Genomic DNA, 18,561 nt, shown 5'->3' with positions numbered 1-18,561 from the left:
CCTCTTTATGTCTCACCTTGAACCTTTGATGGCTCCATTCTTGGTCCTTCCATGAATATTCTTAGTCTCCGAACTCAAGTGGAATTCCCATATCTCCTCCATTGCCAGAACTCAACTGGTTCATTAATGTCCTCTAGGGAAGGAAACCTACTGTCCTTACCTGGCCTGGCCTATACGTAACACATGTTCCACCCCAATGTGGTTGACTCTTGACTGCCCTCTGAAGTGACCTAGCAAGACACTCAGTTGTATCACCACCTTTTCAGGGCAACGAGGGATGGGCAATAAATGCCGGCCTTGCAAGCGACACCTACATCTGAACAAGTTAAAATAAAAGCTGCCTCTGAAGCTTGGGATTCCCCTTTCATCCCAAACTCTTCTTTCCTCCTCAACCACTCTTTCCTCTTAAAGTCCAAATCTGTCCAAAACTTGAATAGTGTTTCCATATCTGGGGAGCTTCTTCTAGCATCTCTCACACTCCTGAATGGCGCACAGGGAAAAGCTTGTCATCCCTTTTTGCCTCTGTCTGTCACAGCTTTTCTTGTCTTTATTTTATTGGTACTGTGATGACTGCGCCTCTGAAGTTTTCCTTTCAAGCTCTGAATATATCATTCCACGAGCTCGTCCTCCTGCTCCCTATGTTGAAATCATCTCATACTTTTTTGTTTTAAGCGTTAGCTATGGCTCAGTGGTAGCGTCTCGCCTCTGAGTCAAGGTTGTGGGTTCAAGTACCACTCCAGAAACTTGAGCACAAAATTTCTGGCGACACTCCAGTGCAGTAGAGGAAGTGATGCACTGTCAGAGATGCCATCTTTCAGATGAGACGTTAAACCGAAGCCCCCTCTGCTCTCTCAGGTGGACATAAAAGATCCCATGGCACTACTCAAAGAAGGGTGGTGGGGAGTTCTCCCAGTGTCCTACCAATATTTATCCCTCAACCAACATCACTAAAAACAGACTATCTGGTCATTTATATCATTGATATTTGTGGGACTTCGCTGTGTGCAAATTGGCTGCTGCGTTTCCTACATTACAAAGTGACTACACTTCAAAGTACCTATTTGGATGTAAAGTGCTTTGGGACATCCTGAGGTCAGCAAAGGCGCTATATAAATGCAAGTTCTTTATAGGATCTTCTTAGTCTCTTTACCTCAGCTGTTCACACAGTTCCCCACTGTAACTCATTCTTTCTCATCCTCTACCTCCTTCAATCTTCTCTCCCCTTTGACAATTAACAGGCTTTTAAAAACCAAACATGGTGCCCAACTATTTAATAGTGCTTGATTTATCTCATCTCCTACTCTTATGAACCCTGGTGGTGTTTGGCACTGTGGGCCTAGGTTTCTTAATTTAAAAATACCTTTTCATTTAAAGAAAAAGCTTAGGCCCATGTGAGATAGAACATCGCCTTTAAGAGAAAAAAAAGGCAGTTTAAGTGCTGTGAGTGTAATTTTTTTTATTGCTCTTCAGTATTGGCCTCTTTACTGCTGTAAATCCATCCCTCACCCCCTCCTTCTCCCCAGGGGGAGGATCTGGGCCTGTAGTGCACACAAACACCTCTGGACATCAGTGGCTTGCTTTGATGTCTGGACCTAGCTATTGTTAAGCAGGAAGCATCCATCTGTCACTTCAGGAATCAGACACGACCCCCCGGGGGGTGGGGGTGGGGAGACTTGAATAGTTTACGAGAGGCCACAGTATAACGCTGTTTGCCCAATGATCAGGAGAGAAATGTGAGGAGATGGATTTGGGTATCAAGGAAACAGCAGCACCTTCAAAGCAGCTGTGCAATCATCTGGAGTTAAAGGAGAGTGTAGATGAATGATAAGTAGACCCTAAAACCAGCCCGTTTAAAGATTTGAATCTTCCTTGCGAACATCTCTGATTGCTGTTAGTTAACTGCCCAGTCTGGTACTGAGCTACATAGACCAGGAAAATCCCAGGCTCCATCCTGGTTTGTGCTGAGTCGGTTCTCAGTCAGTGCAACAGTAAGGTACAACAAGGTAGGTACAAACAAGGCAGGCCATTCAGCCCATCTCATCCATCCAGGGAGACCCTAGGGACCCCTCCCTTAAATCCAGCCTGACACGGCAGTCCAGTATTGAGGGAGTTGGATGCCTGTCAACACTCTTTTATTTGTTCTTGGGATGTGGGCTTCACTGTTGTAGGGAAACATGGCAGCCAATTTGCACAGAGCAAGATCCCACAAACAACGAACAGCAATGAGATAGTGACCAAATAATCTGTTTTAGTGATATTGGTTGAGGGATAAATATTGGGCAGGACACGAGGAGGACTCCCCTGTTCTTCTTCGAAATAGTGCCGTGAGATCTTTTACGTCCACCTGTGAGGTGATTTAACATCTCATCTGGAAGACTGCACCTCCGACAATGCAGCACTCCCTCAGAATTGCACTGAAGAATCAGTCTAGATTTTGTGTTGAAGTCTCTGGAGTGGGACTTAAACTCAGAACCTTCTGATTCAGAGGCAAGAGTGCTACCACTGAGCCACAGCTAACACTCTGATACCTCACCTGTATGGGGCTGGACGGTGAGCACAGGGAGGCTACTTGACCATGGGGGACACTATAGTTACGCTGAGAAGGTGGTGGTGAGCCTTCTTTTTGATACAACTGAGTGGCTTGCTGGGCCACTTCAGAGGACAATTAAGGGGCCTAAAAGGGGTAGATGCTGAGAGGATGCTTCCCCTTGTGGGAGAGACTAGAACTAGGGCCACAGTTTAAAAATAAGGGGTCTCCATTTAAGACGGAGATGTGAAGAAATTTTTTCTCTCAGAGGGCCATGAGTCTATGGAACTCCCTTCCCCAGAGAGCAGTGGAGGCAGGGTCATTGAATATTTTTAAGGCTGAGTTAGATAGATTCCTGCTTAACAGGGGAGTCAAAGGTTATAGTAGGTAGACAGGAAAGTAGGGTTGAGATCACAATCAGATCAGCCATGATCTTATCAAATGGCAGAGCAGGCTCGAGGGGCCGAATGGCCTACTCCTGCTCTGCCATTAATTCGTATGTTCATGTTTATGTTCGTAAGAGTCAACCACCTGGGCCAACATTTGACTCCAGTTCCACACTACATGGTTGACTCTTAATGGTCTAACGAGCCAACCAGTTGTAAAAGGAATTACTCAAGAATGCCCACCAGCTTCTTAAGGGCAATTAGGGATTGTTCTTATTAGAGTTGCCTACATCCCTACAAAAAAAATTACTGGCAAGTAACATTATGGAAAACCCAAAAATGTTTTATAAATACATAAAGAGCAAGAGGATAACTAAGGAAAGAGTAGGGCCTATTAGAGACCAAAAACGTAACCTATGTGTGGAGGTGGAAGATATGGGTATGGTTCTTAATGACTACTTTGCATCTGTCTTCACAAAGGAGAGGGACGTGCAGAGATTGTAGTTAAGTAGGAGGAGTGTGAAATATTGGATGGGATAAGCGTAGTGAGAGAGGAAGTATTAAGGGTTTGGCATCTTTGAAGGTAGATAAATCGCCAGACCTGGATGAAATGTATCCCAAGCTATTAAAAGAAGCCAGGGAGGAAATAGCGGAGGCTCTGACCATCATTTTTCAATCCTCCCTGGCTACAGGCGTGGTGCCGGAAGATTGGAGGACTACTAATGTTGTACCGTTATTTAAAAAGGGAGAAACGGATAGACGTAGTATATTACAGGCCAGTTAGTCTAACCTGAGTGGTGGACAAATTATTGGAATCAATTCTGAGGGACAATATAAACCATCATTTAGAAAGGCATGGATTAATCAAGGACTGTCAACATGGATTTGATAAGGGAAGGTCATGTCTGACTAGATTGAATTTTTAGAGGAGGTAACAAGGAGGGTCGATGAGTGTAGAGCGTTTGATGTAGTCTACATGGATTTTAGCAAGGCTTTTGACAAGATCCCACATGGCAGACTGGTCAAAAAAGTTAAAGCTCATGGGATCCAAGGGAAAGTGGCAAATTGGATCCAAAATTGGCTCAGTTGCAGGAAGCAAAGGGTAATGGTCAACGGGTGTTTTTGTGACTGGAAGGCTGTTTCCAATGGGGTTCCGCAGGGCTCAGTATTAGGTCGCTTGCTTTTTGTGGAATAAATTATTTAGACTTAAAAGTAGGGTGCACGATTAAGAAGTTTGCAGTTGATACAAAATTGGCCATGTGGTTGATTGTGAGGAGGAAAGCTGTAGACTGCAGGAAGTTATCAATGGACTGGTCAGGTGGGCAGAAAAGTGGCAAATGGAATTCAATCCGGAGAAGTGTGAGATAATGCATTTGAGGAGGGCTAAAAAGGCAAGGGAATACACAATAAATGGGAGGATACTGAGAGGTGTAGAGCAAGAGAGGGACCTTGGAGAGCATGTCCACAGATCCCTGAAGGTAGCAGGACAAGTGGATTAAGAAGGCATACGGGATACTTTCCTTTATTAGCTGAAACAGAGGAGATTTACGAGGATGTTGCCAGGACTGGGGAATTTTAGCTATGAGGAAAGATTGGATAGGCCAGGGTTGTTTTCTTTGAAACAGAGGAGGCTGAGGGGAGATTTAATTGAGGTGTATAAAATTATGAGGGGCCTGGATAGAGTGGATAGAAAGGACCTATTTCCCTTAGCAGAGAGATCAATAACCAGGGGGCATAGACTTAAATTAATTGGTAGAAGGATTAGAGGGGAGCTGAGGAGAAATTTTTTCACCCAGAGGTTGGTAGGGATCTGGAACTCACTGCCTGAAAGGGTGGTAGAGGCAGAAACCCTCAACTCATTTAAAAAGTACTTGGATGTGCACTTGAAGTGTCATAACCCACAAGGCTACAGACCAAGTGCTGGAAAGTAGGATTAGGCTGGGTCGCTCTTTTTCGACCGGCACAGACACGATGGGCCGAATGGCCTCCTTCAGTTCCGAAAATTTTTCTATGTTTCTATCCCAAGAAAAAATGTAAATGACAATCAGTTAATAGTCATCCTCCATGACAGTTAAAATAAACATTCGCAAGTTTTGTACTCATCAGGTAAAAGGTGTGTTACTGAACTGTTTGAAGAAGAGCAGAGAGTTCTCCCGGTGTTGGAGCCAACATTCCTCCCTCAACCAACAGCAACCAGCAAAATACAGTTTAAATGGTTATTCATCTTATTGCTGCTCATGGGATCTTGCTGTGTGCAAAATGGCTGCCACATAACAACAGTCTCTGCACTTCAAAGTCATTAATTGATTGTGAATCTCTTTGAGACATCTCTTGAGAGATGGGGTCGGGGATTATATAAATACAAGTCCTTTCTCGTTGCCTGGTGAATGGAGCTCTCCTTTCCTTCTGCCAGTGTCCTCTCCCCCTCCTCATGTGAACCTGACTCCTCGCTGAGATACAGTTGGGTGGGCCACAGACACCCTCTGATACCTCACCCATGTGAGGCTAGATAGTGTGCCCTTGGAGGCTATTTGACTTTGGGGGGCACCACAGCCAAGCCCAACTCATGTCTTCACTCGTCATCCACTTTTCAACAAAGGAGCGGGAACCTGTTTTATTTTTGCTCCTCACCAGTCCTGGGGCACTGACAATGATTGTAGCGTCTTAGACACAGGGTCAGGTAACTCTACAGCACAGGAATTGAACCCAGGGACCTTCTGCATTGTATGGTTTACACACGTAGATTTACATAGTACCTACAGCACAGAAACAAGCCAACTGGTCTCTGCCGGTGTTTATGCTCCACATGAGCCCCCTCCCACTCTTCTCACCCTGCCCGTATATCCCTCTATTCCCTTCTTCATCGTGTTTGCATCAAGCCTCCCCTTAAATGCATCAATGCCATCTGCTTCAACCACTCCATGTGGCAGCAAGTTCCACATTCTCACCACTCTGTGTAAGGAAATTCCTCTCAATTCTTTATTTGATCTGTTAGTGGCTATCATATTTATGTCCCCTTGCTCTGGACTCACCCACAAGCGGAAATTGTTTCTCCTCGTCACCCTATCCAACCTCTTCATTAATTTAAAGATTTCTGTCAGGTCTCCTCTTAGTCTCTTTTCCAGAGAAAAGAGCCCCAGCCTGTTCAACCTTTCCGGATAGTTGCATCCTCTCAATTTTGGTAATATCCTTGTAACTCTTTTCTGCACTATCTCCAGTGCTTCAATATCCTTTTAGCAGTATGGAGACAGAACTGCGCTCAATACTCCGAGTGTGGTCTATATAAATTTAACATTACTACCCTGCTTTTATATTCTGCTCCTCTCGAAATGAACCCCAGTACTGTTTGCACTCTTTATGGTCTTATCAAATTCTAGTGATTTATGTATCTGTATTCCCAGATCTCTTTGCTCCTCTACCCCATTTAGTTTCTTACCTTCTAAGGAATAATTGGCCTCCTTATTCCTCCTATTAAAATGAACCATCTCACACTTTGCTATATTGAATTTAATTTGCCATTCATCTGCCCACTCTGCACCATAGCAAGCAAGCAGGATCTTTACCCACCAGGCTGTAGGGGAAGCCCAAGCAGCCACGGCCCAGTAAGTTAAACATTGCTGCCAAGGGCAATGCTCCAGCAGACAACTTTGATTGCCCTCTCCCCTTTTCTACTGCCCCCAGGTGCCGCCACTCCCCCCCACTGGGGAGCCAATAGAAAGAGATGCTTGATTTCTGTGCATGTGGCGCCATTTGAAAAGATGGGATCTGACTCCCAAACGAGGGCATGGAGGTAGGATCACCAATGCTGGTTGGACGTAATCCTGGAGGTTTCATCACATGACCTCACACCTCCAATCGCCCCGCCCCCGTACTCCCGCCATTGGCCACCTTAACATGTCCAACTGACGCACTGCTTTCCCACGCCAATTGGAAAGTTAACAGGCTCTTACCTGATGATTCTTGACTGTCAGTCAAACAGGCTTTTACTACATTAGAACAGTGACTACACTTCAAAAAAAAAGTACTTAATTGTCTGTAAAGCGCTTTGGGACGGCCTGTGGTCATGAAAGACGCAATATAAATGCAAGTCTTTCTTTTTTTCTTTTTACTCCTCGATCTCCAATATTTCTATAACTAATAAACAAAAGTGTTCACATGAAGAAAAATACACACAATTTTTTTAATGCCCATGGTTTTTTATCCTGGGTTCTTTCAGGAGTGTCCGGTAGATTGATCTTTAATTCCCGGAAACTCCAGGTCAATCCGGGTGGGTTGGCAAACCCTACGTGGAGTTTGCCTACTTAATATTAGGCCCTGCCTCCGACAGCACTGTACCACTGTAAAATTACCTTTGTACCACTGTATCACTGTAAAATTAACTTGGCACAGTTTAAAGGACTGGAGCAGATGAAGGGAAGGTGGATGTGTGAATATGTAAAGGGTGGAGGGGAGGAGCAGGGCCATTGCTGAGTTTGATGGATGAGCTGTATGGTCTATTCCCTTCCTATTGAATATGTTTTTAAAAGGCTCGCGCTGTATTTCCTGAGTTGGAGCTCAGAGGCTCAGGCTGCGGGACTGGGAGTGTGGGGGTGGAATCAGGCCTTGCACATCAAAGGCACCGAGAACCAAACCAGGCTTAAACACAGGAAACCCAGCCCCCCAGGGCCCCAAATAAAACCTGTCCCTTTAAAGCAACACATCCCTCCACTCAATTTATAGTACAACAGCTGCTGAAAAACAGATAACTTCTTGTGTTACTATATTAACAAAATTTACAATTAAATGCTTATAAATATATATATGTTTGTGTTTGTGTGTGTAAAACGTTAAGGAAGCGAGTTTTATATATATTAATAATAATATATTAAAAATCATATAATCTTTCATGTCAACTTTTGACCATTATAAATTTCATATTTTACTTTTTTGTTATATTCATTCTTGGGATGTGAGCATCACTGGCAAGGCTGCATTTATTGCCCAACCCTAGTTGCCCAGTTTTGATACAACTGATTGACTTGCTAGGCCATTTCAGAGGGCAGTTAAGAGTCAACCACGTGGGACGAGAGTCACATATAGGCCAGACCAGGTCAGGACGGCATATTTCCTTCCCTAAAGGACATTAGTGAACCAGTTGGGTTTTTATGACAATCTGACAGCTTCATGGTCACTTTTACTAATACCAGCTTTTTGTTTCTTGATTATTAAAATTGAATTCAAATTCTCAAACTGCCATGGTGGAATTTAGGAACATAGGAAAACGAGTAGGCCATTCAACCCCTTGGGCCTGTTCCGCCATTTAATAAGATCATGGCTGATCTGTATCTTAACTCCATCTATTCGTCTTAGAATCATAGAATGGTTACAGCACAGAAAGAGGCCATTCAGCCCGCCGAGCCTGTGCTGGCTCTTTGCAGGAGCAATCCAGCTGGTCCCCTTTCCCCGTAGCCCTGCAATTTATTTTCCTTCAAGTACTTATCCAATTCCCTTTTAAAAGCCACGATTGAATCCGCCTCCACCACCTTTTCAGGCAATGCATTCCAGATCATAACCTCTCGCTGCGTAAAAAAGTTTTTCCTCATATCGCCTTTGGTTCTTTTGCCAATTACTTTAAATCTGTGTCCTATGGTTCTTGACCCTTCTGCCAATGGGAACAGTTTCTCTCTATCTACTCTGTTTAGACCCCTCATGATTTTGAACACTTCTATCAAATCTCCTCTCAACCTTCTCTGTTCCAAGGAGAACAACCCCAGCTTCTCCAGTCTATCCACGTAACTGAAGTCCCTCATCCCTGGAGCCACTCTAGTAATTATTTTCTGCACCCTCTCTAAGGTCTTCACATCCTTTCTGAAGTACGGTGTCCAGAATTGGACACAATACTCCAATTGTGGCCAAACCAATATTTTATAAAGGTCCTTGCTTTTGTACTCTATGGCCCCGATATCACCAGGGAGGCGGGATGGCAGCTGGGGGGGTGGCGACTGGGCACGTGGGTAATCCGCCCAGAGAAATCGGTCCGTTCCCCACGCGATCGTGAGTAAATTGAAGGCACTTACTGTGGCTTCCGGGTTTCCCGTCGTAAACATGCGCAGCAGGCGGACTGCGCACCCGCATCACAGGCTGTCAGCTGGAGGAGCCCTATTTAAAGGGGCAGTCCTCCTGCAGCTGCTCCTGCAGCAAACAACCAAAAGTACAGCATAGGGCACACCAGGGGAAAGGCTGCTCCCAGATTTAATGATGCCTCACTCCAGGTCCTACTGGATGGGGTGAGGAGGAGGAGGGATATTTTCTACCCAGCGGACGGGAGGAAGTGGCCAGTCTCTGCCACCAAGAAGGCCTGACTCGAGGTGGCAGAGGAGGTCACCAGAAGCAGCAACGTCTTCCGCACATGGATGCAGTGCAGGAAGCGCTTCAATGGCCTAACTAGGTCAGCCAAAGTGAGTGCACTTACTCATTCTCCTACACTCCGTCTTCCACATCACCATCCCCACCCCACAACTCCTTCTGCACTGCCAACACTACTCTATCACATCACTCCTCACACCCACTCAAACCTCATCCTCAACTTACCTGCACTTACTCACCTCCCCAGTACTCATCCCACTACTACCACTCAACCCAATCCTCATATAATGTCATGGCTCTGTCTCATACTCACCCTCTGATGCATCTCTTTCACGGTCAGCGTCACCCAAACCAATGCATTCAGCGGTTGGCCACGTCACCATCCCTCACTCACGCCTCTCTACTTTCTCCCATTATAGGAGAAGAGAGCCCAGGATGCACGGGAGAGTGCGAAGACCGGAGGGGGGCTGCAACATCTGGTCATCCTCACGGACGCGGAGCAGGAGGCTCTTGAACTGAGCCGCACTCTCGAGTGCCTGTCCGTCAGGGACGCCGAGACTGCCACCCGACAAACGGATGGTGACAGAACTTTAACATTCAGCACTCACAATAGCAATTGATGTTAACATGCCTTGCTATCTCCAGCACCTCAACATCTGTCATCATGCTTAATATTGCCTTCTGTTTTCTTACAGGGCCTTCAGTGACCGCCGTGACAGCGGAAGGCGATTCCTCAGAGGACCTGCTGGCCTCTGAGGGGGTACCGTCACATCTGAGCGAGCCATCCACCAGCGCAGATACACACCTCGGTGGGTCCCCGTCTTCACTTTGTTGGGGTCGCACTTGGTGAGTCACCACACACGTGAGCACGAGCAGACACAGGTGGTAGGGGCAGCTGTGGAGAGTCCGTGTCGGTGGGAGCACTCTTCTCCAGGCTCTGCTCAGCTGGACACAGGTGCTGAACCCTGGGGGCCATCCTTTAAAAGGAGAATGATTGAGGGGCAGCAGCACATTTGCGAGGTGCTGGAACAGGTGCCATGTGTACTCTCCACAATCGTGCAGAGGATGGAGGAGTCCAACTCCTGCATGAGTGGAATGGTGGCACAGGTCAGGAGGGAATCTCTGAGATACTGTCACAGGGGCGTGAGGGCATCTCTGCGATAGTGTCGCGGGTAAGTGTGTGAATGTCTGCGATGGAGGGAAGGCTAGCCTCCATGGAGCTTCAAGCACGGCTCACCAATGAGTCGATTGAGGCCCTGACAACGGCCCTTCGGACTCAGGGTGAGTAACTTTCTGCCGCCTTAAACAGGCAGGCACATACTCTGGCACTGGCCTTACAAGGCTTCACACATGTCCTCCAAACTGTCATCCAACAGGGTGGTAGGAGTGATGTGGGCCTGGCCCAGGAGAGGGATGCTGGTGAAAGTGTACATGGAAGTGGGGACGCCACTCAAAGTGCTCCCCCGTCTCATCCGTTGCTCCCCTCTCAACCAGCACCCACAATGCTGCCTTCTCTCCAGGTGGTCGAGTCTGCCCCTGCACAGGTGCAGGTGGAGCAGTCTTTGGAGGGGCCCTCACGGGCACCGAAACCCAGAGGGCGTAGGCCCAAAGCATCTAATCGGTCAGGGCATGAACAAGAGCAACCTGCCACTACCTCTGCTGCAGCCACAGGGGAAGCACCATGTAGGAGTACTCCTAAGGCAAAGGTTTTGTGAGCAGAAAGGGGATGTACAAGGGTGTTTGATGGTTTGTCATGTTTTTTATTTATATTTGATTTTTGTTAATGGCACATTAAATATTATGATTGTCACCACTACTGCCACGTCTTGGGCATTCTTGACTGGCTTGTGTAATAAGTCCCTTTCATGAGGTTCACCATGAACACCCACACTTGACGCCTCCCATTGGATCACTCTACAGTGGGTGTATGTGTAGTTGCACGACTATTTTGTGCAGGGGGCGGGGGAGGGGGCTGGTGGTGTGGCCGCCTCTCTGTCCAGGTGGTGAGGACTGGACTCTTCACACTGTCTGATGTTACGAGATCCGTTCACAAAACAGTGACTCCCTGGCATCATGAGCAGCCACGTGAGCCGCTGTTCTGCCCATGGGTTGCTCCTCCTCCTCTGTCTCCTCGTCCTTGTCCTCCTCCTCCTCAATATGGGTGGCAGATGTGGATGGAGCCTCCTCCAGCGGCACCCCTCTCTGTTGTGCCGTGTTGTGCAGGGCACAACAGACGACTATAATGCGTCCCACTCTGTCTGATGCGTATTGAAGCGCTCCCCCAGAACGATCAAGGCACCTGAAGCGTATCTTGAGCAGCCCTATAGCATGCTCAACTGTAGACCTGGTAGCGATGTGGCTGTCATTATATCGACGCTGTTGCTCGGTGGTGGGGTTTCTCAGAGGTGTCATGAGCTACGTGTGCAGGGGGTATCCTTTGTCCCCGAAGAGCCAGACCTTGCGGGTGTTTGGTGTGTGGAAGAGGGGCGGGATGTTGGACTCCCGGAGGATGAAGGAATCATGGCAGCTGCCAGGGTATTTGGCGCACACGTGAAGGAATCTCTTGCGGTGGTCACAGATGAGCTAAGTGTTGATGGAGTGATAGCCCTTCCTGTTGATGAACAGTCCTAGCTAGTGTGGAGGTGCTCGTGTTGCTATATGGGTGCAATCGATTACACCCTGCACCCGTGGGAAGCCAGCCACAGAGTGGAACCCCACTGCCCTTTCCGTCTGGCTGAGGTCATCCATGGGGAAGTTGATATAGTGCAAGGCCCTGCGAAACAAGCCGTCGGTGACCTGCCTTATGCACTTGTGTGCAGACGACTGAGAGACTCCGGCGATGTCCCCAGTGGCACCCTAGAACGATCCGGAGGCGAAGAAGTTGAGGGCAGTGGTGACTTTGACAGCGACAGGTAAGAAGATGCTGCTCGGGCCAGCTGGGAGCAGTTCGGCATGAAGGAGGCTGCAGATGTCCATGACTACCTGGCGACTGACTCTGAGCCTCTTCATGCACTGCTCCTCAGAGGTCCAGGAAGCTGAGCCTCAGTCTGTAGACCCTGTGGCGAGGGTAGTGTCTCCTGCGACGCCGCTCTCTCTGTTGTTGCCCTCTGTGCTGTTGTGCAGGTGCCTGTGGTGCAGCACTGTGTTGTGGAGCTCCACGTGACGGAGGTGGACCGCTTGCCTGGCGAGGCTGGTAATGTTGCTCGTCCTCGGATGAAGTGATGAATGCAGCCAAGGCAACCCCCATCCTGACGGTGAGTTTGAGGGGTCTGCAAAGTAGGTAAATGTGTTTGCACAGCAGAGTTTGGGGTATAAATTAATAATTATGAATGGAAAGACAAAGTTGTTGCAGCCAAAACTTTGTCTGAAGTGACAGAGTGCCCTGCTGCAATAAATGAGGTTTTCCCCCCACCTGTCAAATAATCCTTTGCATCTCCCACTGGCTGCTGGCTGAAACCCGTCTGCTCCAACAGGGAGTGTTTTCCACCGCACGGGAAACACGCTGAGGATCCTTCAAAATTGCGCCCCTGCCAAAATCTCCTGTCAATGAGGTCTGTCAAGTACCTCAAGTATCTAAATAACAATGTAAAATAGCAGCCCGCCGGCTTTAATTTCCGGTGGGAGTCCTGCATGCAGGAGCTGCGCGTGCACCCGAACACGTCATTGGGGAACCCGGAAGTCAGCAGGTTGGAGCCGGGCACTGAACCCACTCCGGGATTCCGCCATTTTAGGAGGCCCCCCGCCCCCAACGCACCCGCTCGGCCCCGATGCCTCTATTTATAAAGCCCAGGATCCCATATGTATTTTTAACCGCTTTCTCAACCTGCCCTGCCACCTTCAGCGATTTGTGCTCATATACCCCCAGGACTCTCTGTTCCTGCACCCCTTTTAGAATTGTACCCTTTCGTTTATATTGCCTGTCCTTGTTCTTCCTACCAAAATGTATCACTTCGCACTTCTCTGCTTTAAATTTCATCTGCCATGTGTCCGCCCATTCCACCAGCCTGAATATGTCCTCTTGAAGTCTATCACTATCCTCACTGTTCACTACACTTCCAAGTTTTATGTCATCTGCAGATTTTGAAATTGTGCCCTGTACACCCAAGTCCAAGTCATTAATATATATCAAGAAAAGCAGTGGTCCTGGTACCGACCCCTGGGGTACACCACTGTACACTTCCCTCCAGTCCGAAAAACAACCCTTCACCACTACTCTCTGTTTCCTGACACTTAGCCAATTTCGTATCCATGCCTTGGTTCCGTAACCCTTAATACCCTTACCTAACAAAAATCTATCAATCTCAGTTTTGAAATTTTCAATCAACCTAGCCTCAACAGCTTTTTGGGGGAGAGAGTTTCAGATTTCCACTAACCTTTATGTGAAGAAGTTCTTTGTGACATAATTCCTGGACAGCCTAGCTCTAATTTTAAGGTTATGCCCCCTTGTTCTGGACTCGCCCACCAGAGGAAATAGTTTCTCTCTACTCTATCAAATCCTTTAATCATCTAAATACTTCAATTAGACCACCCCTTAATCTTCTATATTCAAGGGAATACAAGCCGAGTCTATGAAACCTGTCCTCATAATTTAACCCTTTTAGTCCCAATATCATTCTGGTGAATCTGCGCTGCACCCTCTCCAAGACCAACATATCCGTCCTGAGGTGCGGTGCCCAGAACTGAATGCAGTACTCCAGATGGGGTCTAATAGCTATAACATAACTTACACCTCTTTGTATTCCAGCCCTCTTGAGGTAAAGGCCAACATTCCATTTAGAGTCATGGAATCATAGAAGTTTACAACATGGAAACAGGCCCTTCGGCCCAACATGTCCATGTCGCCCAGTTTATACCACTAAGCTAGTCCCAATTGCCTGCACTTGGCCCATATCCCTCTATACCCATCTTACCCATGTAACTGTCCAAATGCTTTTTAAAAGACAAAATTGTACCCGCCTCTACTACTGCCTCTGGCAGCTCGTTCCAGACACTCACCACCCTTTGAGTGAAAAAATTGCCCCTCTGGACCCTTTTGTATCTCTCCCCTCTCACCTTAAATCTATGCCCCCTCGTTATAGACTCCCCTACCTTTGGGAAAAGATTTTGACTATCTACCTTATCTATGCCCCTCATTATTTTATAGACTTCTATAAGATCACCCCAAAACCTCCTACTCTCCAGGGAAAAAAGTCTCAGTCTATCCAACCTCTCCCTATAAGTCAAACCATCAAGTGCCGGTAGCATCCTAGTAAATCTTTTCTGCACTCTTTCTAGTTTAATAATATCCTTTCTATAATAGGGTGACCAGAACTGTACACAGTATTCCAAGTGTGGCCTTACTAATGTCTTGTGCAACTTCAACAAGACATCCCAACTCCTGTATTCAGTGTTCTGACCAATGAAACCAAGCAAGCTGAATGCCTTCTTCACCACCCTATCCACCTGTGACTCCACTTTCAAGGAGCTATGAACCTGTACTCCTAGATCTCTTTGTTCTATAACTCTCCCCAACGCCCTACCATTAACGGAGTAGGTCCTTTGCCTTTTTAATTATTTTTTGTACCTGTCCACTAGCTTTTAGTGATTTCTGTACTTGGACCCCTAAATCTCTCTGCTCCTCCACAGTTCCTAGCTTCTCACCATTTATCTTTCTTAGGTGCAAAGTGGATGACCTCACACTTTCCTACATTGAATTCCATCTGCAGAAAAGAAGCCACGGGTCAGGACACGCCTCCTGAACAGTGCATTGAGTTCAATTCAACATTGTTGAGGTCTTCTAGGTATTTACAGAGATCTTCCAATGACTCAGCTCGTCAAAGCAGTGAATAGCTGAGTGATATCAGATAAGAAAGGCCCAAGGTTCAATCCCCAGCCTGTGTTGAGCTTGGGGGGTCGGGGAAATGGGTGCTACAATTGGCTTCAGTACTCCTTGCGTTAGGGAGGGGAAAGTCAACCAGGGATCCCACTCCAGATTGCTGGCAAATGAGTCCTGCTTGAAAAGAGTGCCTGAGTGTGAGTGCATGAGTGTGTATGAGTGTGTATGGATATTGGGCAAGGGCAGGATTAAGACTTGGCAGGTGTGCCCGCCACTGCTGAATAGCCTGCTGCCGTTCACTGTCTCAACTCACACATGAAGATTGGCCGCTTGGGTTCTGCACCCATGGAGCTGTGCCCCAGCAAGAAGTCAACGCTTTCAGGGGAGGTGGGGGAAAAAGCTGGAGGGGGAGGGGGGTAATGATTAAAAAGAGAAGATAGCTCACACTGTTGCAAAGGCAGCAACTGCAACTGGTGTTTTTTTAAGACAAGTTCACCCAAATGTCACAAATCGAGTTTGCAAACAGCGAACCAAATTTTTTTAAAAAATGATCGACAGTTTGAGATAAATCTGAAATAAAAACAAGTACACAGCAAGTCTGACAGGTTAACATGCAAGAAATATCCTGCTCTAGTCAGCCCAAACATTAACCCGTCATTCTCTGACTATCCAATGGGTAAAGACACCGTCTGATCAGGTATTAAGTCACACAGACCAGGGAGGTCCTGGGTTTGAGCCCTGGTCTAGACTGAATTTGTTGCAATTGCATCAGGAAGGAGTAAACCAGCCTGGGATCTCACTCTTGATCTCTATCCAGTGACATAGGAACAGGAGTAGGTCATTCAGCCCCTTGAACCTGTTCCGCTATTCCACTAGATCATGGCTGATCTGTACCCCAACTCCATTTAGCCATCTTTGCTCCATTTCCCTTGATGCCCTTACCTAAAAAAAAATCTCTCTATCCCAGTCTTGAAAATTTATGTTGTCCCAACATCCACTGCCTATTGGGGTAGAGAGTTCAGGATTTCTACTACTTTGTGTGAAAAGTGCTTCCTAATTTCACTCCTGGATGGCTTAGCTCTAATTTTAAGATTATGTCCTCTTGTTCTGGATTCCCCCACCAGAGGAAATGGTTGTCTCCATATCTATCCTATTAAACCCCAGAACCAGCTTGACTCAGTTGGTAGCACTCTCACTTCTGAGTCTTATAGGCCATTGGTTCAAGCCTCACTACAGAGACTTGAGCATATAATCTAGGCTGACACTAAGGGAATGCTGCACTTTTGGAGGTGCTGTCTTTCAGCTAAGATGTTAAACTGAGGCCCCGTCTGCCCTGTCAAGTGGATGTTAAAGATCCCATGGCACTATTTGAAGAACAGAGGGCTTCTTCTAGTGTCCTGGCCACCATTCCTCCCTCAACCTCCAAAACTGATTGTAATTTGCCGTTTGTGGAATCTTGCTATACAAAAATTGGCTGTTGTGTTTCTCTACATAATACCAGCGACTACACTTCAAAAGTAATCTGCTGACTGTGAAATGTGCTATATAAATGCATGCTCTTTTTTCATTTCATCCTTTTCCTATGGGCATAAGTGATGCAACAAAACAGTTTGATCGTTTAAAGCTTTAATAGTTGAACACCTGAAAATTGCAAGCTTGTGCGGTGAGGCTTTAAGAACCCAACTTCTGGAAGGGGATTATAGCTCCGGGGGAGTTTTGAAACAGCAGCTCTCAGCCAATCACAGTCCCACTCCCCCCACCCCCTCCACCAGCACCACGTGGGGTACAGATTTTACTCCCTCCCTTTCTACGCCTTTTTTCATAAAAAAGTAATTGAAAAGGAACAAAGTGATTGAGTCACAGAGAGAGAAAGAGACAGAGTCAGAGAGAGGAGATAAATATAGGAGAGACAGAGCGGCAAACCAAGGGAAAGCGGAGAGGAAACAAAGTGTAAAAGTGAGTGCCCGGTGTGGGGGGGTTCGACCCCCGGGACTGGTACTTGCGACCCCCGGGACTGGTACTTGCGACCCCCGGGACTGGTACTTGCGACCCCCGGGACTTGGTACTTGCGACCCCCGGGACTGGTACTTGCGACCCCCCGGGACTGGTACTTGCGACCCCCGGGACTGGTACTTGCGACCCCCGGGACTGGTACTTGCGATCCCCGTTCTGCCCGGCACTCAGACTGGCTCATTGATCAGTTCCAGGCTCCGGGACAGCGAGCCGGAGAGACCGGGCTGCTCCGCGAGACTTGCCTAACTTTATAAACTTCTGTTCAACTTTTCTGTGTTTCTGTTATTTATTTTTAATGATATTTGAGTTACGACCCCGGTCTCTTTTCTCAGGCTGGATCGTTCTGACAGCGGAGTTTGGAAACTTGACTCGAATCAAACCAAGAGTGGAAACTAAACCAGACCAAACCAGGGCTGAGGACTGGGAAACTGAGCTGATCGGAACTAAACCGAACACTGAACTCAGTCGTCCCGGGACTGAAAACTCATCCGGGACAGGATGCGGCTCCTGCTTTGTCTGTTCTTCCTCTGCCATGTAAGTGGGGCACGATGGTGTGAGGGGAGGGGGGGGGGGAAAGAGGAGGAGAAGGGGACAGAGGAGAGGAGAACAGGAGGAGAAGGGGAGAGAGAGGAGGAGAATTGGGGGGAGGGAGAGAGAGAGGAGGAGAATTGGGGGGGGGGTAGAGAGAGGAGGAGAATTGGGGGGGGGGAGAGAGAGGAGGAGAATTGGGGGGGGGGAGAGAGAGGAGGAGAATTGGGGGGGGAGAGAGAGGAGGAGAATATGGGGGGGGGGAGAGAGAGGAGGAGAATTGGGGGGGGGAGAGAGAGGAGAGTAGGAGAATTGGGGGGGGGAGGAGAGAGAGGAGGAGAATTGGGGGGGGGAGAGAGAGAGAAGGAGGTGAGAATTGGGGGGGGGAGGAGAGAGAGAGGAGAGAATTGGGGGGGGGGAGAGAGAGGAGAGGAGGAGAATGAGGGGGGGGGAGAGAGAGGAGAGGAGGAGAATTGGGGGGGGAGAGAGGGGAGAATTGGGGGGAGAGAGGAGGAGATTGGGGGGTGGGGGGAGAGAGGAGGAGAATTGGGGGGTGGGGGAGTGAGAGGAGGAGGAATTGGGGGGTGGGGGAGAGAGAGGAGGAGAATTGGGGGGTGGGGGAGAGAGAGGGTGGAGAAGTTGGGGGGTGGGGGAGAGAGAGGAGGAGAATTGGGGGGGTGGGGGAGAGAGAGGAGGAGAATTGGGGGGTGGGGTGAGAGAGGAGGAGAATTGGGGGTGGGGGTGAGAGAGGAGGATTGGGGGTGAGGAGGAGAGAGGGAGGAGAATTGGGGGAGGGGGTGGGAGAGAGGAGGAGAGATTGGGGGGTGGGGGGAGAGAGTGAGGAGGGAATTGGGGGGGGGAGAGAGAGAGAGAGGCGTGAATTGGGGGGTGGAGTGAGAGAGTGTGGAGGGAATTGGGGGGGGGTGAGAGTGATGAGAGAGGAGGAG

At 48.0% G+C, this 18,561-nt stretch overlaps 1 protein-coding gene across 1 annotated transcript in view; it reads left to right on the top strand.

The window, feature by feature from the left end:
• Window positions 1-17,405: 17,405 nt before the first annotated feature.
• The window catches only part of LOC137312331 (tumor necrosis factor receptor superfamily member 16-like), a 31,353-nt gene continuing 30,197 nt past the window's right edge, over window positions 17,406-18,561 (top strand). Inside the window, exon 1 of the mRNA XM_067978913.1 lies at window positions 17,406-17,620. Within this exon, the coding sequence (XP_067835014.1) occupies window positions 17,585-17,620 (36 nt within the window). The 5' untranslated portion in view covers window positions 17,406-17,584. The remainder of the gene's footprint in view (window positions 17,621-18,561) is intronic.

Source organism: Heptranchias perlo, chromosome 3 (assembly GCF_035084215.1).
Source record: "Heptranchias perlo isolate sHepPer1 chromosome 3, sHepPer1.hap1, whole genome shotgun sequence".
Taxonomy (NCBI): Eukaryota; Metazoa; Chordata; class Chondrichthyes; order Hexanchiformes; family Hexanchidae; genus Heptranchias; species Heptranchias perlo.
The sequence above is the reverse complement of the archived record's forward strand: the minus strand, read 5'-3'. Positions and strand labels throughout refer to the sequence as shown.